The following is a 27688-nucleotide window of genomic DNA, read 5'->3' as shown; positions in this document are numbered from 1 at the left end:
AACTTCTAATTTGAGGTTGACACGCTTTTCTTATTAGGAATGAAATAGCGAGAAAAAATCGTGCATCAATTTTCAGGAGAGAGTTGGAAAGAGAAGGCTTTAGTCTTCAAACTGATGGTGATTTTAGTCGCGTGAGAAATTTAAAAAATTTTTGACAGCCGTTTGAATTTGAATAACTTTCCAAAGTAAAAGCATCTTCACTTTTTTACTCGCTTCTTAGTTTAAAAGGATCTTCAAAAAAATTCAACTTAGAGATGTGAAAGTGAAGGGTTCAACCTTTAAAATGAGCTTAGGATGATTATTGTATGATTTTTTTTCACGAAGTTACAATAATCCAAAGATTGACTACCACTACTGTACTCCTTATAATAGTAGATACTCTTCTGTTGGAAGCAGAATTTGTTACACTAATATGTAACAATTATTCGAACATCCTAGGTGTAATAATTTACAGCTTACACTTTGCCTGTACAAGACACCCAACACTCACGCAAGACAAGCTGGCGCCAAACGATCTCACCTAAAGGTGAAGACTAAAGACATCTCGAACATCTGACTGCGACTGTCATCGCCAGCTCGCGACTCGCGGTGATCCCTAAACCGCTTTGACAAATCTACGGGCAATTCGTCTATCCCTTGGATGCCAACGCTGATATAATGCAGGGTATTAAACTCGAGGGGCTCGTGCCTGGGGACAAGTAACAGGGGAATTAGATCTCAGCCCTAATCGGTCTCTCGAGCGGGGCTCGTAGCTGTGCCGCTGATTTAGTCATCTCTGCTCGCGTAATCGCGCGCTAATGGGCCATTGAGGGACAGGAACGGGACGATCTGCGTGACCAGTGAAAAGAGTCGCGGGCTTAACGGTCTACGACACGCTATGCCAACTCCAACCGTGAAAATGGAAAGGCGTTATAGCGCGACTGGTTGGCATTCTTTCAGCTGAGTCGAGACGCACCTTGGAGAACGGAGGACTATGTTGGGCGCCTTAACCTTTTGTGACAGAGTAGCTTAATGTAAGGTGTTAGAGATTTTAAGAGGTGATCGATGCCATCATGATAAAAATATGGTTAATTCTGAAGCTAACAAACTAGACAAATGGCTGGTACAATTAGGAGTAAAACACTCCTTATGGAGTATTTTAAATTATATTTTGTGAAGAATATATGAAATGAGATTGTATTTTGAAAACTCATTCTAATTTTTATCTGTTAATGTTGAGCAAAAGTAGAAGAATATATTATTAATCGTCTTTTATATGGATTATGTATTTTGTCAAAGACTTGTAAATTTGGTGCCTCGATAAAAATAGGTGTACATTAGCCTTAGTAGTTTTAGTATCAAGGCTTTGTTTTAAGTTATTAATTGTTGCAAAAATGCCTAAAATTCGCGTGAAGTGAGTTTGTCTGATTTGAGACTTATTCTACTGACGTGTCTAGCTTGGCTAGTGCACGCCTGCAGTAGAATAAGTTTCAAGTCAGACGAACATACTTCCTATGAATTTATGACGTTTTTACAAAAATTAATATCTCTAAAAGGAAGCCTTACTGAAACACAATTTTGTCATTCTTGATTTTCCTCCTATTTACACTTTAAAAAAATTAATAATAGGTGAACCAGCAACAAACTTGAAAAATGTGTAAAACATGTAAGTTACATATGAGCATAAATTCTTCATTAAGAAGAAGTAAAATTTCAGTAAAAAATGTTGATCCTCTAAAGATTGCGACTGTTATATTATCCAGAAAAAGAAATACAGTGAAAGGAATGCAGATTCAATTAGTTTCAATTAATTTCTTCTCTATCTCTAATTATTCTCCATAACTGCAATTAATGTCCACCTTTTCCTGAACTGGATATGGCAATGAGTTCTTTGTTTTTATTGCCTATGCTTAAGAGAATAGTAATTCGTCAATAATAATCGAAGCGTTCAGAGGCAAAGTGGTTAAATATACTTTCTGAATTCTTTTAAATTTTAGTACCAAAGCACTAGATTGATACTTAAAGTTTTATATTTAAAATAAATACCTTTAAATGTTTTCCTTTTGTGAAGTTAATCGAGTTTGCAAATGAGGAACTTAATTTATACGCAAAATGACAGAGATAGAACCATGTGGAGTTAGGAAAATATTTATAATACTCTATTTTGCTCCTCTACTGTCCCACTGGACTTTTCATCTTTATACTGTAACTACATTATCCTATTCAACAACAGGCGCCAGAAAGTTTAAGAGCTTGAATTGAGTTTAAAGGATAACTTGATTCTATGTATCAAAGTAAGTTGATGAAGATCAGAAATGACGAAATTGGGTCCCAGACTTAGCTTTCGAGTTACTAATTATTGAACATAGAAAGGGTCTTTGATTAATCTACTTAAGACTAAACTCGATAAGAAAATGTGCTTTTGTTGCCCAATTTGATCAGCTTTGTTACACTGTCAATAAGTCGTGGCTCGAGTTCTACGATCACCTTACTGTATTCTTATTACTCATGCGCAGCATAGTGGAAATCATAATATCAGAAACTGTAGATAATAAAGAATAGGGGTTCCATTGTACGCCTGAAGTTGCGTAAACATGTCTGACGACGGGGGTTTATTCTACTGCTGACATACGTCAGCCAAGGAGACAGTAGAATACACCCCCGTGTCAGACAAGTCAGACGTAGTAAAATCTGTCCCTGTGTCAGACGTAGTAGAACATGTCCCTGCGTCAGACGCACATCACGCGCATTTTCAGAAGCTAGTAGCTTCGAAACGAAGTCATAAATATAATTCCTTCATTTCCTGTTATTGTGTCCCAGTTTTATGTCGCTATTTTCAGAAACTGATAACTTCAAAATGAAATCACGAATGAAATTTCAAGATTCTTTATCGCTGTCTTATTTTAATAGCAGAATTACCTCTTCATTTTTCTCCCACCTATAATGAATGATAATAATTTATAAAAAGAAAATGTTTCTTTAATTTTCTATCATACTCTGTTCAATGGACCTGCAATTCTGAATCACCATGTATAACTTAAGTACCACTGAAGAGGACGTAAGTTCTAACTACTTCCTATCGATTCCAGAGTATCCCACAGATAGCACCATTTATAATTCTCCTATCATTCAATAACCAGACTCAAGATTCCATTCCTTTCACACTTCCTTTCAACCTGTTATCACCGTAATTATCCAGAAGCTAATTGCTTTACAGGAATACGTACGTTGGTATTTTAACGCTGTTGCCATTCAAGTCAGTGTTATGAATGCAGTTCAGAATTTCGATCAAGATCCAAGTGGCAGAATCTCTACCTGAGTTCACACAGTTACTGTTGTAGTAGAACTCGAAAAGGCTGCAAACTACTGGGACACTCGCTGACAAAACCAAAGGCTTGACCAAAATAGAAGCGTATACCTTTGTAAAATAGAGAAAAGCATTGGGATTGATGGAACGCCCGCGCGAATAGGGACAGCTATCAACTGCAAGCTATCTCGAACACACTCATTCTACTGCTTTTAATTGTTCAGCTGACCAATTACAAGCTGTGGTTGGCGTCGACATAGTTGACAACTATCGGATGCACGCTCGTATCACTGTGTCGCTTGACGAAGCCCTATAAAGTTGCAGTATTGAGGAAAACCTGCAACAGTGAGTGCATACAACTGTATGCAAATTGATTGCAGAAAGTTTATTTGAAAAAGCTAATGAAAAATAGTTTTTCAAAATAGTGAACTATTGCAGATTTATTATTTTTATTTTGGAACTAACGTATGAAAGGTACCTATCTATATTTTTTTACAAAATAAATAATTCAGTTTCTAAATGAATTAATTAAATAAATAAAACCAGCTACATATCTATTCCAAAAATATTTTATTTAAGACTTTAAAAAGAAACATTCCTTGGCCTCTCGATACCATTCAAATTATTTTCTCATATTAATTAAAATAATTTTAAAATTGAATTATTTTAAATTTTGGAACTAACGTACGAAAGGTACCTATTTCTATTTTTTTAAAAAATAAATCATTCATTTTCTACATGAATTAATGAAATAAATAAAACCAGCTACATATCTATTCCAAAAGTATTTTATTTAAGACTTTAAAAAGAAACATTCCTTGGCCTCTCGATACCATTCAAATTATTTTCTCATATTAATTAAAATAATTTTAAATTAAAATACTTCAATAAAATATTAATTCAAAAAGATTAATATAAAAATTGAAATATTAATTTTTAAATTAAAATACTTTTTCTGTCATCATAATTGGGAAAACAGATATTTAAGTGGCTTCAGTTAAGTAGACTACCCTGTACGCTATTTTCCAATTTGCCATATTCTAATTTCTTAATCACACCAGGCATCCAGAATCTCAACATCCACTAAGAATCGTAATGTCACAGTGGATCGAAAGAGACTTCTGAAAGAGCTGAAACGCAAAGGATTTCTATACCCTCTTCTGAATCACTGATCGCTTAGGTGGAAAGAGGGTAGCCATGCTTTTCTCGATGGAAATAGGTCATCCTGTCTAGAAGAGAACGACATAGCCTGTTTATGGAACATTCCTCGGCATCGCGAATGAGAGCATCGAAGCAGCACAGTCGATCGAGCCTGTTCCCTCAGGGGAAGCGTCTTACGCTTCGTCAGAGACGATATCGCTAATTGTCACGATAAGCCCTATTCTGCGCGAGTGTTCCATCACGCTCGGTTTCCCTGTCCCATCGCTGAAGATGGCTTTGCTTCGCTTTCAATCAGTGAGCTCGAATTGCTGGCAGTTACGCTGGAAAAATCCCTCGAATTTCAATCGAGCAAAAAACAACGATCTGATCAAATAAACAAAAGAAGGAAAAATGTCGTTTTTGTTTGGGAGAGTTCGATCTGGATCTTTAAATTTCGATTACATTTTAGGAAATAAATTGGATTCTGTTTTAGCTCGTAAGTGTGATTAGTTTTGGTTCCCAGTGAAACTTCACTGCCACTGAATATTTAATTAAACAGAGTTCTGACACTGACGTAAAGCTAATCCTAAGGTACGTTAAAGATTGATTCACCAACTGCATATGCAATTCTAAATAAGCTGTATTTAGGGATATGTATTCTTTGAATGTTTAATAAGTTTGCAAAGAAACAAGAGCAACCTTGAATTTTACAGTGTCAAAGTAGCTATGTTAAAAAGATTGTATCAAACTATTATAGAATTTGAACAAAATATTAAACTTACAATATGACAATTCTTTAAATTTCAAAATGAAGAATCTACTTGTCCAAAGAATGATTTTTCTAACAGAATTTAAAATAACTCGAGAAACAATACTGAAAATTCTGAAAAGGGACAACGCTCGATTGCTCGTAAAAAATAGTGTGTCAGTAGCTACAGAAGCTATGAAAAATTTACGATCGACTCCATAAACTGTCGGTTATATTGCCATTACAGCATTGCAACACACTGAGCGTTGGTTACGCGGCAATTTCTAAAAAATTCAAGTCTACGATTACTTGAATATTAAATCGTGACTCCAGGTAAGCATGGGTTAAAAATTAAAGAGTAACTTTTCCGTGTTACACGAGAAATTTTTTATAACCCAAGTTTATTGGAACTTCTCTCTGAACTATCTTGATCGTGCACCATATATGCTGCAGTTGAATGTGTGAATTGGAAAATATAAATGATGGCACAGTGAACTGACAATTTCTTGAGCTGAAACAGCTAATATAAATAATATAGAATTTCTTCACTAACTAAAAGGTGTCTCGACACTTGTAGTGAACTTATAGCGAGTTTTTTAAATTGTACACCAGTAAGATTGTAGAATAATTAATTGAGCTGATCAAGAGTTCAATTAACAAAGAATTCAATTATTTGATAAAAGTCTCAATCTTAAGAAGTAACTAGGTCCAAGTCTACTCTATTTAAAAAAGAAACTAGGAAATAAGTAACTAGGTACTCGAAACATTACAGAGTTCAAATCTCACTGGAAGTATTCATCAACTTTTTTTACTATTTTATGGTACTCCAGAGTCAGAATGAAAACATCCCTTAAAAATTAATCTACACTTCTCTACTTTCCCGTATATCTCGAAAATTATAGTAGATATAACTAAAATGTTTATAATAAAAAATTAATGGGTACACGCTCTATAAAGCAGCGTTATAAACTTGTTCAAAGCTTGTAAATTAAATAGAAAAACCTTTTCCACCTAAAATAATAGAAAAATAACACCATCTCACATTTCTATTGACTTTTTTTAAATGTCAACTCTGCAAAGTTTAGATAAAATTAGAATTTTCAGATGACTCGAAGTAGCTGAAACTTCTTCTGTTTATGAGACATAGTCTGTATAAAATTTTTCAATAGATGTAACTCAGAAATCAGGATATTTACTACAGAAAGTATCCCAGAACCGAAATCTTCTTACATTCCAATCGAGTTTCCCTACAAACTTGCAACTTCTTACCAAAATCGGGATTTTCAGACTATCGAAGTTCCCTCGTAAGAAAAGACTCAAGCACGACCTCGAGATCGCAATCTCAGAGCTTATCTTTTGCCTAAAAACGCCCCAACGAATGGAATAGATGTCTGGAGCGTAAGTGGACTCCAAGAGGAGGATGCAGGGAATTAAGTATCGCGGCATCAGAACTTCGCGTACGAAGTCGTTTTACTGCTGACATTCAGTTTCGTAAATAAAGTTAACAATCTCCATAAAAAGAACGTCTGGGACGTTCTGAGACCAAAGAAGTTTCTGCCAGGGGAAGCTGTGTTTTCTCTCCGATACGACTGAGTAGAAATGTAGATTTAAAAAAGTTCCACTCTCTTCGACAACCTGCGCTATCAGAGACCAGTCCTGATAAGGGAAACTTTCTCCATCGACGATGTAATTCGGTAACACTAGCGAGTAATATAACATGGTACGTCAATCTTTTACGATGAAAAGTTAAAAACTGTCCCCTGGACGAAACGCTCGCTGGGGACTGTGGCAATATAAAAAAGGATTTTTTATATTCAAATTTATACGCTACCGCGAGCTATAAAATTCTGGAGGCTTCCCATATGCGCAATTCTGATAATAAAATTTTCACACAGCTTTGTAATTGTTCCCCTCGTCTGTTCAATATTTCTGTATATATTGATTGTAAAAACCGACGAGTTCGTGTGAAATGAATTTTCCTTTTTAAAAGTGTAATTCCAATTTTCTTTTTTTTCAATTTCGTCGTTTTATCTGGTTTTAAGTTGAGAAGCTTTTGGGATAGAAAAGTGTGTTTAAAAGAGAAAGTAAGTGAAGAGTAACGCCAAGTGATTGCTTGATTATCAAAAAGACTAATTTCAGTCTGATTTGTATGATCGATAAATATTTAATGTGTGCTTTTCTCTTTCGCCAAAATTAATACAGTAAATTTCAGAGTGTGAGAGAACGTGTAGTGGTCGCCTGTTAAATATTTGCAAATGAGTTTCATACAGTGAAACTCTAGATAAATGAGGAAACTCTATGAAACTTAGCACCACGTAACCTGAATCCATTGAAATAAGAAACATAATGTCAGAGAGATCGAAAATGGTATTTCAATTTTTTGATGCAACAAAAGTTCACATTTCTCTGTATCTCTTCAATCTTATCTCATTATCGCCGCGTAAAATAAGAATCGAAGTTAATTTCTATTAAAAATGAAAAATATATGTTTAAAATTCGCGATAAAAAGTACGCCACGTTCCACGAAAGAGAAGAAAGAAATATTATTTCTAAAAGCGAAGAAAAATTCCAGTGAAACAGTCCAATTCGTAGGAATTATCGCTATAATTTTTGGGAAAAGGAGGGAAAGTGGATTAATATTCATCAAGGAACGACTGTATCTCGTTGGTAATGTAGAATTAAGGAACGAGCAAATATGAAGGTACTCTAGGCAATTTGCAACGCAAAAATTCATATTCCATGGGAATAACGCGTATATTGCAAAGCGCGTTACAGAGTGCTTTTCTAATAAAATAAAGCTGCTTTAAAATGGTCGACGATATTGGAGAACTGTTGGAGGGAACTCTCAGAAGTTATATGATAGCTGGAGGCGCTTTCAAAATGGAGATTTGAAAACTGTTATTACCCAAGAATAACGTAAACACTGCGAAGAGAAAATTGAAAGTTTGCGCAAACTGTTGAATGGAAAATGACGATGCCAGTGTTTTAAGATTATAGGAAAGATACGAGAACTGTAAATTGAAAAGCTCTCTTCGTTTTATTTAACTGAGAGAAATTTTTTGAGCGACGGTTGGATTCAATGTTTGCAGTTCTAACGATAAGATAAAACAGCTGAGCCTCTGCAAAGTTAAATTGATCAACTCTGCCTTGTTTTTTTTATATAGCAAAATCGTTTTGATCTATATTTTATATAAAGATGTGAATAATTGTGTTCCTAACAGCCTTCACTAATTAATTGTTTTGGGCGAAATATAGTTCGTATTTGATGTAATATTACGACTCGTTAATTACATCGAGCTTATTCGGTATAATTGGATAGAAATTTCTGGAGTTAATTAACATGTGACAGAAAATGAGACAGACACCATGAAATGGTTTTAAATGGATGATGTTGTCAATAATAATTATTGTAGAATATTTTTCATATTTTCTGCAATAATTTGTCCACAGATATCTAATATATATAATATAAAGGCAGCTACAAAAGTGTATATAAACCCCCCAAAATTTATAATATAATAAAAATACGAGAATTTTGAAAATTCAATTGTCATATATATATATATAATATTATAAATAATAAATCACAAATAACAAGAAATTTAATATTATTTAGTAAATAGGTATTACACGATGCCACGAGAACATATAGGTACCTAAACATCTTCTAATCTACATGCAAATGTGGCAATTTCATAAAAATTGCTTGTCATTCTATTAACATTTTAACTTCAACTTCTTTAAAGATGATAAAGCAAGATTTACATAAAATGCAAACCCATAGGGCTAACTGGATAATAAATGTTAAATTATCCCAAATATTCATCGCGTATGATAATTTTTTTAATCATAAAAGTTAATCGTTTCTATGAAGAAAAAAATGAGATTATAAATGATATATTTTAAAGGATATTTATAAATACAGAAGATAAAACGTTTGAGAGTAACATGATACCTAGTTTCTTGATTACTATACATCACGCAATGACCTGTTTAGATCAGCTGATAATGAACAGTAAAAAAAGATCACATAAAGCAATTATATGTACCATGTACTATGCATATCATATCCTTAAATTACATAAATATAATAATTAAAAAAAAAAAGAAGATATAACCACACAGTAAAATTATAAGAGAAATAGAGAGAATAATTAATTCTGTAGTATTCATATAAATTTCTGTGCCCAAATTGTACAATCATAAAGTGTAAAACAATTCCCAAAAATAAAATTAACTTTCCAAATTAATCGACTGAAAACTCACGTCATGTTAACACAACAATTCTCTCATTGTTAGAATTTATTTCAACCACTTTGCGTTACTCAATTCCGTTTTTCCTCTAAGAAATAAAAAACTTAAATTCTTTGCCCTCAAAAAAACCAAGTCTCTTAAACTACCGAAAATAATTAAATAAGATTTCTTTCACACTCTATACAGCTCTATAAAGAATAAAAAAAATAACCCTACGTAAAAAAGCAATTGTATCGAGTTAGCTGATCGGCCTCCAATAAATAAAACACGACAATTTAAAAAAAAAAAGGAAGCTATAATCACATAAAACAGCTGCAAGCTATATTATACATAAAAGAGGAATTAATTACATAATTATAGCACACCTTTTAAGGGCAAATAAATAATCTTTTAACTCCATCCCAGGCAATCGACTTTCAACCAAGAAGTGGCTTATAAAACGACTCGAGACATTGACGGATAGACTCTTTAAGAGCTAATAACTAGTGATCGAGGCTCGATCCCGTATCAGCACGCGATCTGGATCGTCGAGCAGGACTCCCGCGGAGACCATCTACTCTTATTACTCCTTCGAGGAGAATGCAAAACGGGATCGTGACGTATGCCTCGATGTAATTCGCAACAGCGTTTACGCGGCGTAACGCGTTCGCCACACCTTCGCTGACTGCGCGCAGCAGTTCCAGGTAGCACAGTATTCGAGTTCCTTTTGAGCCTAGTCGAATATTTTGTAAGTGAAGCGTGGATGTTCATAGACAAATTCGGGTTTTTGTGAACAGTATTGGAAGACTGAAAGAGCTAAGCAAGAATTCATTTTAATCTCTAAACTCTAAATATATTTGATATTTTGGATATTTTTATGTTTCGTATATTCTGTACTTCGTTGTATACTTAAATTTTCGATAAATAAATAAGGATGTAGGTGTTTGTATTCGAATGAGGCAAATATCGAGTCAAATGATATGTAACTAGTTGAATACGAACAATATTTGTAATATTTATAAGAAATAATAATATTTAACTAGTTAAATATAATTTAGTATCTAGTTACATAACTCTTATTAAATAATATTTAACTAGATACTAATTAACTAGTGAGTATTTGAATATTTAAATTATATTCAATGAATGTTCGACTTGAATTATTGAGTATTTTAAAATTATAATTATTATTATTATTATTATTATTATTATTATTATTATTATTATTCAAGCGTAATGTATAAAGCTGTATAAGAAAATGAAGAAGCAAAAATTATTAAATTATTGCCATATCTTTCTAATTCCTAATTAATCCCAAATGATCACAGATAGTGTATGTACCATTGCAAGTAAGCAAATACCTAAGTATTCGATTTTGTGCACAATAGCAATATAAATTGTTTGAAAGTGGTATCTACCAAAAACGATGCAGGGGGTATGAAAGGGTTGGAACACTGCTCCCCAAACTATTCTCCCTGCTACCATTGTACCTTTGCACCTTTTAAAAGCCTCTTTTAAAAGGGGGCACGTCCCAGTTTGACAATGAGAATCAAGAGGTTAAAGCAACCAACAAGTATTCATTTGTTCCAAACGTCACTTCAAAGACTTGTTACAGGAAGTACAATGTGTCTTTGCTATGGATTCATGACTTACTGACGGCGAGATTATAGCGAGAAGCTCGTTTGTAGTGTCGACTGATGCGCTGGTTGCGCTATTTTATTTTATTAAATATGTGAATGATAGTGGAGAAATAAGAAATTTCTTTTTTATATTTTTTAATAAAGTTATTGCAAGCGTTCTGTATTTTCTGTTTGCATAAATATAAATAGTAGCTGCTGTACCTACTAAAAATTTGTTAACCATAGGAAATTTTACTTTTTAAGAAATGCTATTATAATTAGTATTAATTTGATGAAATTTTTAAAACAAGTCAAATTAGTGCTCAGAATAGTCTAAATGAGTTCAGTTGCTAATAAACCTAGAAATTAATGCAACTTAAAACACAATGAAAAAAATCTTCGTGTGTTACTATCATCAAATGTCTTCAATTAAAATAACAAAGTCGTAAAAAGAGAATACAGTATTTACTCCCTATAGACTCACAGTTCAGAACAGCTATCAACTTTATAAAAAATAAAAAACATCATCTTGAGACTAATTAATCGGTAACTCTTTAATCTACTCATTTTCGATAATTATTCTCTCAAAAACGAAGCTCAAGAAAGGGAAAACGATAAGAACAAAGAGAATGTCGCCGAGTTAACAACGAGAAAATACTCTGCAGTAGATACTCTCTCAAAATCACCATTCCAATTAACAGCCACATCACGATCCTACCATCAAACATTTCCAAGAACCCAAAGCACCCACAATCCTCTCAGTCCTCCCTCAGCATCCCTGATACTAGACAAATATCTAAAAGCCAATCTACTTAGTCGGAGTTATCTCAGTCCAGGTGTTCACGCTACATTTCACTCGAAACACAGCCAGCAACGCGTACAGCGATTTCACGTACGAGGCACGAGCCACAACAAGAGACGCTTTTACCAATGCCTTTTCTTCGCGCGAGCAGACCAAGTGGAGCCAGGTTCCTGACTCTCTGCTCTCGTTTCCGCTTGTTCCGCCTCCCGCGTCTCTGTGCTCGTGTGCCAGCACACCTTTTCGATTCGAGTGACAACGACGACGTCAGAGACAACCACTGTGCCGCGCAGAAAGCATTGCTGGTACTTGTTCAATCGCGGAAGTAAAACCTAGCCAGCCACGGACACTGTTCCGAGCAGCGCGATTGTTAAGGAGAGTGGATCTTGGGCAGGGGACAATTGCTGATCTCATGTTTGAATGCAGGGCATCGCTATTAATGAGCCGCGCGAGGCGAGCTTGACAATCAGAGTAGTGTTTTAGGCTTGTTCTAGTTAATGGGACTTGGGAGTCTTTGGGGCTTGTCAGCACGCAACTGGAGACTTTGGCGTCCAGTTAATTGGCACTGTTGTGGGAATTGTCAGGAAGATATTAGCAACGATTTGTGGAACGAGGAATCTTTCGTTTTCTGGGTCGCTGATTATTATATTTGAGTATTGAATCTCTGGGAGTGTTGAGTGTCCAGTACCTAAGATGTGCAACAAGGTGTCTAAGGTCCATTATCTCATAACCAAAGATGGGAGCTTGCTATCTCGTGTAAGGTATCTATATTTCACTTGCAGTGAATGGAGAAAAAACACTAGGAATTTTCTAGAAAATCTACTACCCTTCACAACTGACCAGATTTGGTCCAGTCTCGGTCAATTTCCAAGGCAGTGCTATAGCAATTTCTAGACTACAATAGAAACTCGTGTGTTAGTGAAGACAGGAAGAGTTCAGGTGGTTCTTTCATCAGAGAGTTAGCTAGGAAGAAATGGCAGTTGGTAATGCTTTGGTTCCTAGAGCAGCGCTGTCTAAGCGAGAGCTCGAGAGTCCTTTGGAAGTTCTGCTGCTCTAGTTTCCTTTGTCCAGCGAAACCACGCGATGCAATAAAGGTCAGCATGATTGATTAGCGACTCTATTGTCAAGAAAGTTCGAATACTATGATATATGTGTTGATGCAGTGGATCAAAGGAGTAGTTAGGAAGGGAGACAGGTGAAGGACCTCATCTCTACAGCATCTAAATCCCTCGTTAACAGTCTCAATACAAGCTTGACTTGCATCGATTAGCAGGGGAAGAAGAGTGATTATTAATCTCCTGAGTCCTATTCTAATTACTGAAGAAGATATAGAGTTGAGCTAATCGACGCAGACAACATTTGCGTTATTAGGTCCACGAACACTCTGGAGTTTTAAGTTTTGTAGTTGGACCTAACCAAAGAACCATAACAAAAGTCCTCTTATTAATAAGACTGCTTCAAAAAATATTGCTCGACATTTACTTATATTTAGAGAATAGAAAGTGCAATCAGCAAAAAGTAAATAAAAATACTAGAGCAATAAGTTGAATGTTTCCGGAGAAAAGTGAGTAGCTGAACATGGAAGTAATAAAAAGAACAACTCGTGACACAAGCAAACATTACTTCACATTAATCAATACTTTTAATAAAGTCTAAAAAAATCCTGCTGAAACACTCTAAAATACTATAAAGTACCATTTACATCAAAATTCCTACATACCAAAATTTTAAGAATCCTAGTGATGCTCATAAATCCTAGTTCTTTATAATTCTCTGAGATACCATAAGCTGATGCCAATACTCATCCTCAGAGACATTCTCAGAGCATTTTTAGCTATGTAAAGAGGAAGTTTTATGAACTGTACACAGAGCTGCTATTTTTATTTATACATAAAGGGTCCAAAGCGTCAAGGTAGATATATTATACAAGAAAAGGTTACAACAGAAATTCCTTTTAAGGAAGCGATGTCGAGAGTCGAGAAGTGTGGTATACTTTTAGGTTCCAAAGATAAAATAAATGTAACCAAATACCTAAGTGTAGCCTTGCAAGAAGTGACAAGAAACACATTTGCAGGCTTGCACTCTCAAGAGCGCCTCTTTATACACTTCTTGAAGCGGCCTCAAGTATAATCACTTATTGAGCACACATCGTGTTCTACTACCACGAATGCATCATTAATCTCCCAGCGTAGTTCTAGTTCTAGTTGCTTCTTATACGTAGTCCTAGTTATTTCTGATTACAGGTAAGTGGTCAGATGAGTAATACATTATCAGCTGCATTTATAGAATCAATTAGGCTTCCACACTCGACTTTCTACATACGATTTGCACATGTTAATAACAGATTAGATAGAAAAGTACTCTACCAAAAATATACTGTTAGTGATATAATGAAGTATGACTAGTTCCATATGTCCCTCTCATGTTTGAAGTAATTCGTCACTAGGAATTTGTAGACCCAGAGTATTCACAAACATTGTAGAACATCTACTATATCTAGAGTGTCCAGTATGCCATTTATCTCTCACTTTTTTTGCCTCTGATTCCTATTAGTGACGAATAAAAAATTAAACTGAGCCATAATTCGTAACTCTAATCTACTTGAAGTAAATTCGACGTAAATACTATTTTAAAAAAGGAGCTTTGTTTATCCTGTCTCTACTCCAATTTATATTTCACGAACTTGAATCCATGAGAGAATCGAAATCTCTGATCATTAATGGCTCATGTAGCAGTGCCCAAAAACTATGTTAAATGCCTCCCTGGGCGGTTGACTTACAACACTCAAGTGCACTATCGCCTCTCTTCTTTGCTTTTACGACATCGCTATATCTGTTCCGCCAACTATACAGGACGCGTCCCTGGGCTCTCGACTCTCGACGCGCTAGTGCGCTACCTTCTTCGATCCCTGCTGCTTTTACTGCCTCGCGACATTTCTTCCCTCCATTATGCTTATTGTTAGATAGGAAACTATCTAGGACCTAGAAGGTTCCATGTGTGCGTTATCTATGCACTGGTGATTCGAAATCCATATGGAATTGTGAGTATTTGTTTAAGAGACAGTGGAATGTTTCCTTGACATAGGCTGATGTTACTAACGAGCTTATAACGAAGAACAAGTTCCTGAAGTCAATGTGTATTTAGGAAAGATCGCTTTGGTTGTGTGAAAGATGTAAAAGGCAATGCAGATAAGTGGATGATGTTTGTTTTAAAATATTTATGGTGGATATAGTAACAAGTTTATGAAGAGAGAATTATCCACACGATGAGAGGTTGGCTAGGTGATTTTAGATCACTTCAAAAATTACAACTAATGAAATTGGATTGTGATGTAAGAATTTCTTAATCATTTCTCAAATTGTTCCCATCTGTGTTAAAAGTTAAATCATACCTAACAGCTATCAATATATTTTCTCTACAAGAAATCTAAAACCACTATGAATACACACGTTGTATATTCATGAAGACTAAATAAAAAGTATAGGTTCTGGCATATTCACTATTCCAATTATATCGTATTTTTCCTTTATTGCTCCTGACTATAGAGATTCCTGGACCAATTTCAATTTTCGAAGATCAATTCCTATCTCAGAGCTGAAATTAGGAGCAAGCAATTCCTACCTCAAAGCTGAAACTAGGACAAAACTGAGAAAAAATCTCAACACCAGACACTCGAATAATAGCTCCCATTAGTTCCATACATAAACCCCACTAAACGACTCTAAGAACTTATACAAAATTTATATATGTATGGCAGCGAGTCCTTAAGAATACCTAATGACGACAATGTATCTTCTAATTGATCTCTATGAAGGCCCTATAGACAGCAGACACAGAGAATTCATAATGACCTTTAAAAGAATCTTTAAAGACTCCTTACAATGCTCATTCAGAGTCCCCTTAAGTGGATATCCCCAGCAGAAGATACAATTATAAAGAGAATCTTAAAAACAAGAAATCCCTTAAATATTCAAACATCCAGAAACCCTCTCGATAATCATCCAGCAGCCCAGTTTCCAGCGAGAGAAAAATATATTCTCTCCAGTCAGCGTGGAATAAGCGAGCCAGCAGAGTCGAGGCTCGAGCAGATTGCTGTGCAACGATCGACATCAAAGACGCCTGGCGATGGAGAAGCAAGAACGGAAGCGAGGCAGTTTCCTTTGACACGCGTCCGGGACGCAGCCCTTTAAAGCTGATTACCCGATGTTTTATATAAGATTCGATCTAAGTGGATTTACTTAATGCACTTAAAGCGAATCTGACCGCAGAGCCTTAAGGAGCTTCGGGCACACGCGACACCAAAGCTGGCGCGCGCACAGAGCACGATTTTTCAGACGCTGACGTACCGAAACCGCGACCCTCGTTCCCTTTCTTAAGATGCTTTACGACGGGTCCCGTGCATCGTCGGTTCAACGTCGATAGGAATGAAGCCAAGCCTAGATGGAATTCTCGCGATATACACGGATACTAAGACGAAATATTCGAGGCTTAAATAAATATTCGAGAAATATTCAAGGCAGAAGTCGCGTATATTGCCTTGTAGGATAGTTGAAGCTCTTTAACTCGAAAATCTCTAGGAAACGAAAATTTTGTTCGCTCCCTTTCGCTACGCTGTGGAAACTTCTATAAATCGAAATAAAACTTGATTTAAGTCGAATTATTTTCACACACAGTTGAGTCTCGATAAGTCGAGTCTCAAAGGAAGAGCTGAAACCTTCGAGTTATAGAGGTTTCGATTTATCGAAGTTTTCGAGTAAGAGGGGTTTAATATACGAAAATTTGACTCACAGAGGGTTTGTATTGGAGTTAATAATTTGCTGATTGTAATAATTTGAATGAAGAAAAAATTAGTTTCAACTTGGAAAGTGAAATTTTTATATATTAAACTTCGATAAATCGAAACTTCTATGACTCGAATGTTTTAGCTCTTCCTTTGAGACTCGAGTTATCGAGGTTCGACTGTATATAATTTCATATTTATTTTTAATACACTATTTTTATAATATAACAGAGGGAAAGTATCACTATTGGATAAATTTTTATCCCTTCCTCTTGGTCTTTTAATTTCTTTCCATTTTATAACGAGTACATAGTGTGCCTGCTCATTAACCGAATATGTGATAAGCTCAGTGATAATACTGAACGAAAACCATGATAATTCACATAAAACAATGGCTTTTTTAACCGAAAATTTTCCAGTTTTTATACATATCATATTTCACAAGTGCTGGCAGAATATCCTACTCGCCCTTTGGGTGGAGGCACTGGAACTAACAGTAGCGTCAGTGACATATTAAAACATGAAATTCGTTATGGAGAGAAGATTAGAATAAGAGGAAAACATTTTTTGAAATTCGGTACTTCTAACTAAAAGGCGCATAATAAAAACGAACTTAGTCAATTTTTTGCTTTTTCCAGGGTATCGAAAAATCATTCTAATATTTTTAATTCCTGTTTAATAGATTAAAATTCTTTTTCTAATTAAGTATTTGATATTCCTATACACACTTCGCTTTTATGGTATAGGTTCGTTTAATTAAATTTAAAATCCTTTTAATTTAATTAAATTTAAATTTAATTAATTAAATTTGACGAAACATATTTTTGTCATGATTTTTTTAACTCTCTTCTACGATTAAAATGGGAGAAACGTGCACTGTGATTGAAAATATTGTTAAGAAAGTAATCAGCTCTGACAAGTTTAAGTTTCCCCAAATCATAATATTTAACAATGAAAATTCATGTATAAAAATATTAGCAATAATATCGTTAATTATCTTCCTATTTGTGAATAACTCAATGAAGTGCAGCTCATTAAGATACTCTGTTGCATTAGATAAAATGTAATGTTAAGTGCAGCTCGTAATAATAACCGCAACGAACAATGGAGGACGCTTGTATTCCCCTACCGCGTGAAATGGACCAAAGTTAAATTACATTTCTCGAATACTTGCAGTTTACTACTAGCAACAAAATTTTCTAGAGTTATCGTTAACGACATATAAACCGCTCACATGCCAAACTGTCTAACTTTATAAAACAGAAAGTAGAGAAACGATGCTGTAAATGGTGTAAGTGTTTTAAAATTCAGCTTGATGGAAAGAAATAAAGTGGTATAACGATTAGTTAATTGTTTGAGAGATTTTAATTACTGAGATATTGAATTCATATCGAATAACAAAAATTCGTCGAATCGCCTTGGGAAATATGTTAAGTCGTAGATAATTTAATTTACAGTCCTGAATCATTTACATTAGTTTAAGACAATAAATGTAATTATGCAGCAAAGTTACTCTGCTTTTGAAAAATTAATCATGTAAGTACTTAGTCGACAAAATTGAAAATTTATCAAATTCCAATCGACACTACTAGAGCTTTTTATTTACATATGTATATACATTAATGAAAAATCGTGAAGAAGTTAAAAAATCTATAGGCGTGACAATTAATGTATTAAAAATTGTAAACTATATTCATTTTGTATTATTCTTCGTAAATTCTTCAGGGACCATAAATCTCAAGCAAAACATAATTTTATTCCAGATAAAGACAAATACTGAAGCTAAGTCCAGCTCATTAATTTTCAACAATATTTATAACCTCAATTTCAATAATTTTTCAACAAACCGATTATTTCCTTCTGCGCAAAACAACTCCTGAAAAAGGTACTCCACCATGAATTCACATTGCAGCGACCAACCTCGAGCTAGGTGTACCCGCAGACCAGTTTCCCCGCGACTGCTCTTTTGAACCAACAGCCAGAATGAAAGGCTCGAAGCTTCTCTTCAGCAGAACTAGCCAGTGTTAATACGAATACCTAAATTTGGGACGTCGAAGCACCTGTTAATTTACAAGCTCCCAGTGCAGCCACTTCGCGTCGGTCGTTTGTTATCCGAATGACCCTCGCGAACACTTCGACCATTTATTAACACCGTATTGTTAAACCTCTTAAAACGTTCGCGAATAGCGTCGAACGACATTGCAGCGAGGGTTCATTTCGAGGGAAAAGGCACGCCCAGGTTCTCGGCTCCTCCAGAGCGGCAGGAAACTAATAACCGCCGCGAATCGACTGCTCGTCGGTGAATTATCGTCGGTCATTAATCTCCCGCGACACTTAACGAAAATTTGCTACCGTTCCACCTGAACTGCATTCTTTAATAGGAGGAGCGAGAGGAGGGGTGTTAATCTCATTTGCTGACCCATTGGCCTGCAATCTTTCTTGCCAGTCGTTCAACTTGCAAGCTCAGATTTTTATCAAGGTCTGTTTGAACTGTTTTCGAGAACAGGAGACTCTGTGGAGAGCTGGTCTGTGATTGGTAAATAAGAGACCTGGTTTGGGACTTTTTCTACTGAATTTCTAGTTTCTAGCGACTTTCGTCTGGCATGTGGCTTGTTCTACTGAGTTATGGAAAATTAGTCTGTGATTAATGGACAGGAGGATTATTGCACAAGTGTTAAAGAGTGATTCTGTAAGTTAAAATGAGACAAAAATTAAGAATTATGAAAATATGTTTAAGGATTAGTTTTAGAGTTATTGATTTTTGAGAAATGTGGCTGATTTGGGATTTATTCTATTGATGTTTGTGTTTTGTCTGACATAGGACTTATTCTACTTATTTATGTCTGTGTCTGACTTGGAACTAGTTCTACTGAATTATGTCTATGTCTGACATGGAACTGATTCTACTGAATTATGTTTGTGTCTGACATGGAACTGATTCTACTGAATTATGTTTGTGTCTGGCTTGAAACTGATTCTACTGAACTATGTCTGTGACTTAGAACTGATTTTACTGATTTCTGTCTGTGGCTAAGTCAGACAAAGCGAAGTTTATTCAGTAGAATAAGTTCCAAGTCAGACACAGTTAAATAAATAGAATAAGTTGCAAATTAGACACATTTCGCGCAAATTTTATGCATTTTCTTAACAATTAATAATTTTGAAAGACTCTCATTCCTGATTTTTCTCCTATTTTGAGATGTAGAACCACCCTTTAAAATTTCTGTCAACTGTTATCAAATACCCTGTACACAAAAATAGACTAACATTTTTGTAAGAGAAACTAACCAACATATAACAACGTTTCATGGATAGAAGAAAAACTGCATTTTTTTACTACGCATATAGCTGAATATAGCCTTCAATAGTTCAATTCTTAAGTTTCAATATTTTATTTACACCGAAATACATATTGGAGCACATCTCTCTTAAATATAAATTTATTATGAAGCGATACGAGTGCGCTATTTTTATTTATTTACGTTTTACGTCTGTACGAATTTTGATAAATATCTGAATGGGCAGTTGAATAACGTTGGTTGCTGAATTGCACATCACAGAATTTCAAAAAGGAGAAGTAATTAATAATTACTGAAAATTGGAGAAACAAGTTGAAATAGGAAATGTGGCCTGCTTTCAGATCAAGGAGAAATTTTAATTACGGATTGATGGCATAGTATTGATCCTATTGCATTCTCTGCTCGCCTGAGAATCGAGGGTGAGAAAATGCACTATTCTCCCCGGATTAGGGATACTAAGCTGCTTCACTAATCCAGGGATTCGCGTAATGACTGTTTTTGTAGCTATTTGTGATTTTTCATCGCAGAACAAGTAGGTTAAGATGTTATATAAATTTATCACACATAAAAAGTTGTATGTTAATATTTTTTAATATTTTCTGCATCTGAGTTTTGAACAGCCTCGCTTTAAATGTGCACGGAATAAACATTTGAAATATTTTCTGAGGAGAAAAGTTATTTCGTTTGCAGTCACAATTTAGCAGAGTCTAAATAAAATATTATTATAGACATATCAAAATAGTGTTTCAACTTTATTGTAACACAAATAAAGTACTACATAAAAGTTTGAGATGAACGAAATAATATTTAACTTTAATTGTAGTGGATTAAAATTAAAAATAGGATACGCTGTGCATTTTGTATTTTTTAACTACAGAATAGTAATATTACTAAAATTCAATAATGAAACTTGGTTTACAGTATTCATTAAGTGCAAACAATTTTCAGATTTCAAACTTTTATTTGAAATTACGAGTGACTAATATTGACTGTCCAAACATTCGAAAATTAATTAACTTCAAATGATGCTACAGAACTTTACTCAAAGTAGGTTTGTTCAATACTACAGCTTAATTAACTTCTGTTTTGGAGTAATTTTGTTAATGAATTAAATATTGCCAAGTAATCAGTAATTATTATACTTGAAAAACAAAATAATTATTAAAGAAAACATTCTTATTACACTGTTATTTTATTTTGAAAAATAGCTTAAAGAGTGGTGATGATATCAAGTAACTAGGCAACAGTTTAATCAAGTATATCGATTATTCATTAGTACTTATTATTTTTAGGGTATATTTTTACTACTAGAATATTTCTGTATTTTCTTCAGAATTGAAATTGACGTGTTTAATTACTATAAAAAATTAAACGAAAACAAACTAATTCTTAAAAATCCTCACTCGAATTTAGGATAATTAATGATTACTTATGATTTACGTTATTCCCTCTATTTATTTTTGTCTTTTTACTGAACTGGAATTTATTGAAAAGCATCCAAGCTTAGAAAATCGTTAAACAGAGATAAATTTAAAATATGAATCTGATTTCCCAACGCATTAAATAAAATCAAATGTTTTTCAGTAGATGAAGTTCCATTCATCATTTTCTCCTCAATATCACTGAATAATAATTTTTATCTCTTAAAGCCTTCAACAGTTCAACCAAATCAGTTTCATTCAATTACACAGTATTAATCATATCACGTATAAAAAAGACTAAAAATAAAAATTTACTCAGCCCCGCTCGTGCCAAAGCTGTATCATACGAATCGCCAAGTACTCAATTATTAATCAAACTACCAACTGAAACCAAAATCTAAAGTCCACACAACAATCACCCAGAATCACATCGCGCAATTTCATATTCCAATTAATTCACAATCCCAGTCAGACCCCAAAAAGTAAAACGCCAATAAATTGTATAAATTAGAAAACTGCGTAGATAAATAAATAAATCAACGAGCAACTGCTAAAGAAGCAAGCAGTAATTGAAGATTATTTACATCATCGAATATTGTACTTATAAGCTTAAGGCTATATTAACTGTATCTTGAAGTTATTTAGAAAGGACTAGATTTTTACATGCACTGACACTTACAGTCTAGATGCATAATTTCATATTCCAATTAATTCCCAGTCCCAGTCAGACTCCAATAAGTAAAACACCAATGAATCATACAAATTAGCGAGCTGCGTAGATAGATAAATAAATAAATGCACGAGCAATTGCTAAAGAATTAATACGCCTTTGACAGCGATATTTATGAATATCGACGCATTGCAAATTTCCAATTTTCCATCGGGGGCAACGGTCAATTAATCAACGACGAATTTTTGCGAATGCTGACCATTGGTGGCTGCCCGAACGAGCGTCAATTTTATTAACGAAACGACCCCTAATTCGATTCAACAAAAAAAAGAGGAGATTAATAAATAAAAAGGCAGAATTGGGGAAAGAAACGTGACCCGAAAGAATCTGCGTACCAAAATGAAAAATGCATTGAAACTCTTTCGTCCTCATTTTGCGCACGCTCCATTACCAGAGTTTTCTGGCTGCTGCATGGGGGGACAAGAAAGCAGCATTTAAACGACCGCTGGAATATCTTTTTTCCTTTTTTTTTTTTTTTTATTCCGTGGAAACCAGGCTTTACGGTGGAAAACGAGATCGTGGAAATGAGGGGGCGACGAAAAGTGCGAGAAACTCTTTGACTGCGCGTTTCGATCATGCGACGCCGCGTGGCTTTGAAGGAATCTAGGTGAAGACCGTAATTCATAAGCAAAATACGGAGGTAATGATGTTAGGTGAACGATTCAAAGACGTTATCGAACGTAACACTTTCTCACTCGGGAGTTTCGACATTTATATAGTTCATGTTAAGGTTTCGTTAATGGTGGGTAAAATGAATTAGTTCTTTCGATTCCATGGATTCAATGGGGAGGCTAATGCTATGGCAAGGCGAAATGACCTATGTCACTTTTGCAAAAAATTCGAGTTGAGGCCTTGACTGACATCTAGAATAGAGGATTTATGTTCAAATACAATTTTTTTAATTTGTTCATTTAAAAATTAAGGTTCTAAAAGACACAACGTATAAGTACTGACGTTGAAATCTTTAAATATCAATATTTTGAAAACAAATGTGTGACTTAGGTCCTTCTGACGTATCTGTGGTTTGTAAGGCAAAAGGAGCTATGTTATATTTTCAGAAAATTCGAGTTAAATTTTTAATTGACTTCTAGAATATAGAATCTATATTTTCAGGGAGAAAAAGAGCATTTAAAGAGTTTTTTGGCTTAGAAATAAGGGTTCAAGAAGACAAGTCCACAAGACAGTACTGAAGCTGAAAACTTTAAACGTCAATATCGCGAAAAAAAAACATGTGTCTTAGGTCGTTTTGCCTTACAGCCACAGATATAATTACATAAATTATTCTCGAAACGTTTTGTATTACATACTGGTTAAATTAAAAAAAGGAAAATAAATTTTTTATAGAGGCTACCTTGAAATTTAGAGAAAATATATCGAAGAGAAAACTATAACAGCATCCTCGATATAAGTTCTTATTCTGTGTCATGAAAAATTCGAATCATAATTTGCAATTAAAAGACAGCAATATTTAATATTATTACTGAGAAAAATAATATAACATATCACTCGTTTTGTTTAAAGGTGAACAATTAGAGATTAAAATCAGAAATGGTTATTGTTATCCGAGAATTCAGTAAATATTTGTGTACAATTAAAGATACAAATTATTCATTGTAATTTCGCGGATTGATTTGAATCGAAATTCCGAAAAGCAGTAATGGCGAGTTTACAACAAAGACTGAACTCATTAAAATTTCAAGAGAATCGATGTAGGTATTTCATCAAACAATAATGCTAAAATAGAATCTCATGTTATTATTAACAGTACTAAATATGGAAAAGAATACGTTTTAATTAATACATAAATATTTAAAGCTTAAATGTGAAACAAGCCATAAAATTCCTTCAGTTTCACACTTGGTACATAAATAATGAGAACTATATTAAAGTCATAGCCTATAAATATAAATAACAACAATGGTAACACATTCCTCTTCAAAAGTTTATCTAAGTATCACAATTATTATTATTAGTAGCAAGCCATTGCATATAAGATAAATGTCCCAATACCTGAACACTTAAGATGTCAAATATTTCAATAAATGCACAACCTAAACGTTAAATTGAGGTCCAAGTAACAGAGGTCACTATTTTAAAAATAGTACTACTATTTTTCTTTTCACTACTAAAAAGAAAGGAAAACCAAACACAAAGTACTTTCAAAGCACCGCCAAATCAATACAACACCTGCCTAAAAAGTGAAGCCAGATGTGCATCGAAAACGTCGTCAGAGAAGCTCAGACTGCGCCAAACCTAAACCTGAATGTTCTCAAAAGGCCACGTAATTCCCCCCATTATCAAGTTACACGTCTTTCACTCAATAATTCATCGGCAAGTCTGCAAAGCCAGCGAGAACACCCAACGCCAGGGCCCAATCAATATCTCATTGCTAATCGAAACCATTGCGGATATTTTCACCCCGATTGACAACGTGGACAGGCTGCGGTCGAAGGCGGTTCGATTTTTCTGTTCCATCGCGAAACGTCGACGCAGCCTTCCCGAAGGAACTTTCCCATCTATCACTGGCCCCTGCGCCGCGGAGGGCAAACGGGGCCACGCAAATTGAACTGTCGCGCGGAATTAATGCTAACGAGAAAATTGCTAGCGAATCCGCTTCTCGCGACTTACAGTGCTCGCGATACCTGCTTTCATCCGCGCTTATGCGGGGCATTTCGCCTGTGTTCGTTAGCGCGTGATAATTCGCGCATACAACGCACAAGGTTACTCCCCCAGGACCGACACGCTTTGGAACGCTTTAAAATCAACCACTCTGCGAGAGCTGTTTTCCCAGCGAGCCGAAAAAATGATAAATAAAAAATGCAGAAGAATAACTTTCGAAGCGGGGCTGGGAACGTGTTAACGTCGAGTGCAGGGAGGGGAAGCGAGGAGGGATTGGAGACTATTTGTGTCATCGAATATGGTACTGTTTCGATATAAGCTCGAGGGTGTATTCATTGGGTTTTGGTATTCTGTGTGGAGTAACGTGAAGAGGGGACACGAGAAACGAGGAAGCAAGGAGTAATTGAAGATTATTTATATTTATGTCATCGAATATGGTTGTATTTTGTTATAAGCTCGGTGTATAACCACTGTATTTTGGAATTCAATGTGAAGCATAATAAGGGGAAACACGAAAAACGTGAGAGCAATGAGTAATTGGAGATTATTTGTGAAGTACTTCGTTATAAGTTTAAAGCTATGTTGAATGTATTTTGGAGTTAATTAGAGAAGACGAGGTTTGGTTATGCACTGACACTTATAGTTTTGATGAAATTGAATGGAATTCTCGGTTTGAGGTTGTCAGTGGTCCCTGAGTTTATAACGAGAAACACTGTAGTTATTTATTGACGTTCTCTGCATCTCGTATAAATAGCTAATCTTCCATTTTTTCTTGTCATCGTTAATATGCAACGTTAATAATCTTGTCTCGTTAGAGGTTCATGCTGCATTGGAAATGAGCTTATAACGCGTGGAAGATACATATCTGGGATTAATTCATACGCGAGTAATTAGCATTCGTCTTGTCAGAGTAGGGGAAAACGAGAGTAATTAATAAAAATTAAAGATGGTAGAGACACTGGCGAGCTAATAGCGAATGAACCCACCCTACTCAGTGAATTTCGGTCTAATGCTCCAATCAATTAGATTGGTATATATGAGGTACATAGTCCCATTTTTTATACACATCATCGAGAATATTACGACTCAGTAATGAGCTCATACAGAGTAAGAAATGACCACCTGAAGTTAACTCATAGATATGTTAACGACTGGCAATCATTTTGGCAGAAATGATGCTTAAAAAGAATGAGAGAAATTACAAAAGAGAAATTCTAAATAACACAGCGACGAGTTTACAGTGAATAACACTTTGATCAGTAGATTCCAGCTTTTAGCCCCCTTCTGACGTTCTCCAAATGTAATACTGACAGCAACTCTTTCACACATCACTCTCATAAGCATATAGAAACTTCTCTCGTTATAATCTCAACCCATAATCTAATCAGTAATGAGCTCATAAAACGCAAAGAATGCACATTAGAAACTAACCATTCTACTATCACGCTTCCATTTATCCAGATTATCTCAAAGTAACTGCGCCAGTAATTAAAACCTGCATCACTATCGACCCAAGAGGTAGAATAATTTTCCACATAAAAGAAAATCAGGCACCTTATTGAACGCACTATTCAAATAAAAATAAACAATCGTACCTATCGATTTATTCGTTTATACTGAAGCAACTTCGATTACCTAGGCATTCTGAATCGTCCTCAAACGGAGCAGGTACTCAATCATACAGTATAACTTCAACAAAAAGCCCAAGTGGCTTTAAATTCAAATTCGTGCCCAGTCTACTGCACTCTTAAACCCATGAAACCCCAGAATTTCTGCCACTCTAATTCCACTCCCCGTCTACGTCGCTCCTCCAGGCGTCGAGGCCAAGCTAAACCCGATCCATCATCCTCAACGATCGAGCATCGACTCCCATCGAACCCGTCGATTAACCTCGAAATCTCTCGGCCAGCCTCGAGCCTCCTCCGCAAAAAAATCGACAAATTAGCGCGGCCGCGTCGCGATACATGACATTAACGATAAAAATAGCCGCGGAGGCATCGGGGCCGGGACAAGTCCGCGGTGCGACGTCAGATTCGATTAATGCCGCTCTGTCGCATGGAAAGAGCGTTGGAGTGTCGAGTAGGCGGCCGATCGTAGTCCTCGGGAGCACAAACATCCGCGGTGTGCTGTGGCTGTCGGATCGTTACCGACGCACAGTATAATGCACTTTGAGACGGGGCTCTCCCTGGCATCGATCGAGCCTCCAAAGCGTTGAGACACTTTGACAGGTAGCCCGCGGTTTAATCGGCAATAGCGGACCGTTTAAAGGGAAATTTCAGGTGCACGGCGATGGGCATCGATCGTGGTTCCGCGTTGCGCGTGACATTTGCCGCCTGTGTCCTCGCTGGCAAGAGGATAGCCGCGGCGAGGTTGAAAATCGAGACGATCGATCGTGAACTCCCGTGTTCTACACCCTCGGTTACTCACTTGGACCCGGCAGACCGTCAGCACGGCCAGCAGTGCGGCCACCAGCATCCCCTTCATCTTTCCTCTCCGCCTGAACCGTTTAAATTCCTCCACGGTCCCTTCGGTTCGTCCTGCGACGTTCCTCCTCTACTGTGACTTCTCGATGACGTCCCGACGCGACGCACTGAGCAACAAAACAGCGGTGGAAACGTTTGCCGTGATACGGTTCGCTGTACGCAAGACACCACTCACCCAGCGTATACGAGAGCGCAGCGTACTACTGTGACACTGCTGCTGGGTGGGTCGCTTCGCGAGAAATCAAGATGGAGGTGAGCGCGGCGCCGGTGCCGCTGAAACGGCCCCGACCAATGAAACGCTGTCACTAGATGACCGCGCCGGAGGGTGCGTTCACATGCGCGCAATGGTCAGTCGATAATGTGGCGGGAATATCGCGAGTTTGAATGCTGCAGCCTGCCGATGTGCAGTTGTTGTTGGACAGTGTTAAGAGCATTCGGGTTTTGGGGGCGATCTTTGGCGCCATTTGGGTGTTGGGACTGTCGTTTTAAGGTGGGTGAGCGTAGATAGCGTTGGGCAGCACTTAATACTGG

General features: G+C 35.8%; 1 protein-coding gene across 3 annotated transcripts in view; it reads right to left on the bottom strand.

Annotated features, from left to right (window-relative positions):
• The window catches only part of Appl (amyloid-beta-like protein), a 56029-nt gene extending 28637 nt beyond the window's left edge, over positions 1-27392 (bottom strand). For 2 of the 3 annotated variants that reach the window (XM_076390345.1, XM_076390344.1), the window contains exon 1: positions 27102-27380. In XM_076390345.1, the coding sequence (XP_076246460.1) occupies positions 27102-27158 (57 nt within the window). In that variant the 5' untranslated portion in view covers positions 27159-27380. Of the gene's footprint in view, positions 1-27101 lie in introns of all 3 variants that reach the window. The other variant, XM_076390343.1, reaches the window with a different exon arrangement.
• Between the last annotated feature and the right edge of the window lie 296 nt (positions 27393-27688).

Source organism: Calliopsis andreniformis, unplaced genomic scaffold, assembly GCF_051401765.1.
Source record: "Calliopsis andreniformis isolate RMS-2024a unplaced genomic scaffold, iyCalAndr_principal scaffold0022, whole genome shotgun sequence".
In the NCBI taxonomy this organism is placed as follows: Eukaryota; Metazoa; Arthropoda; class Insecta; order Hymenoptera; family Andrenidae; genus Calliopsis; species Calliopsis andreniformis.
This window is presented reverse-complemented; position numbering and strand designations above follow the sequence as displayed.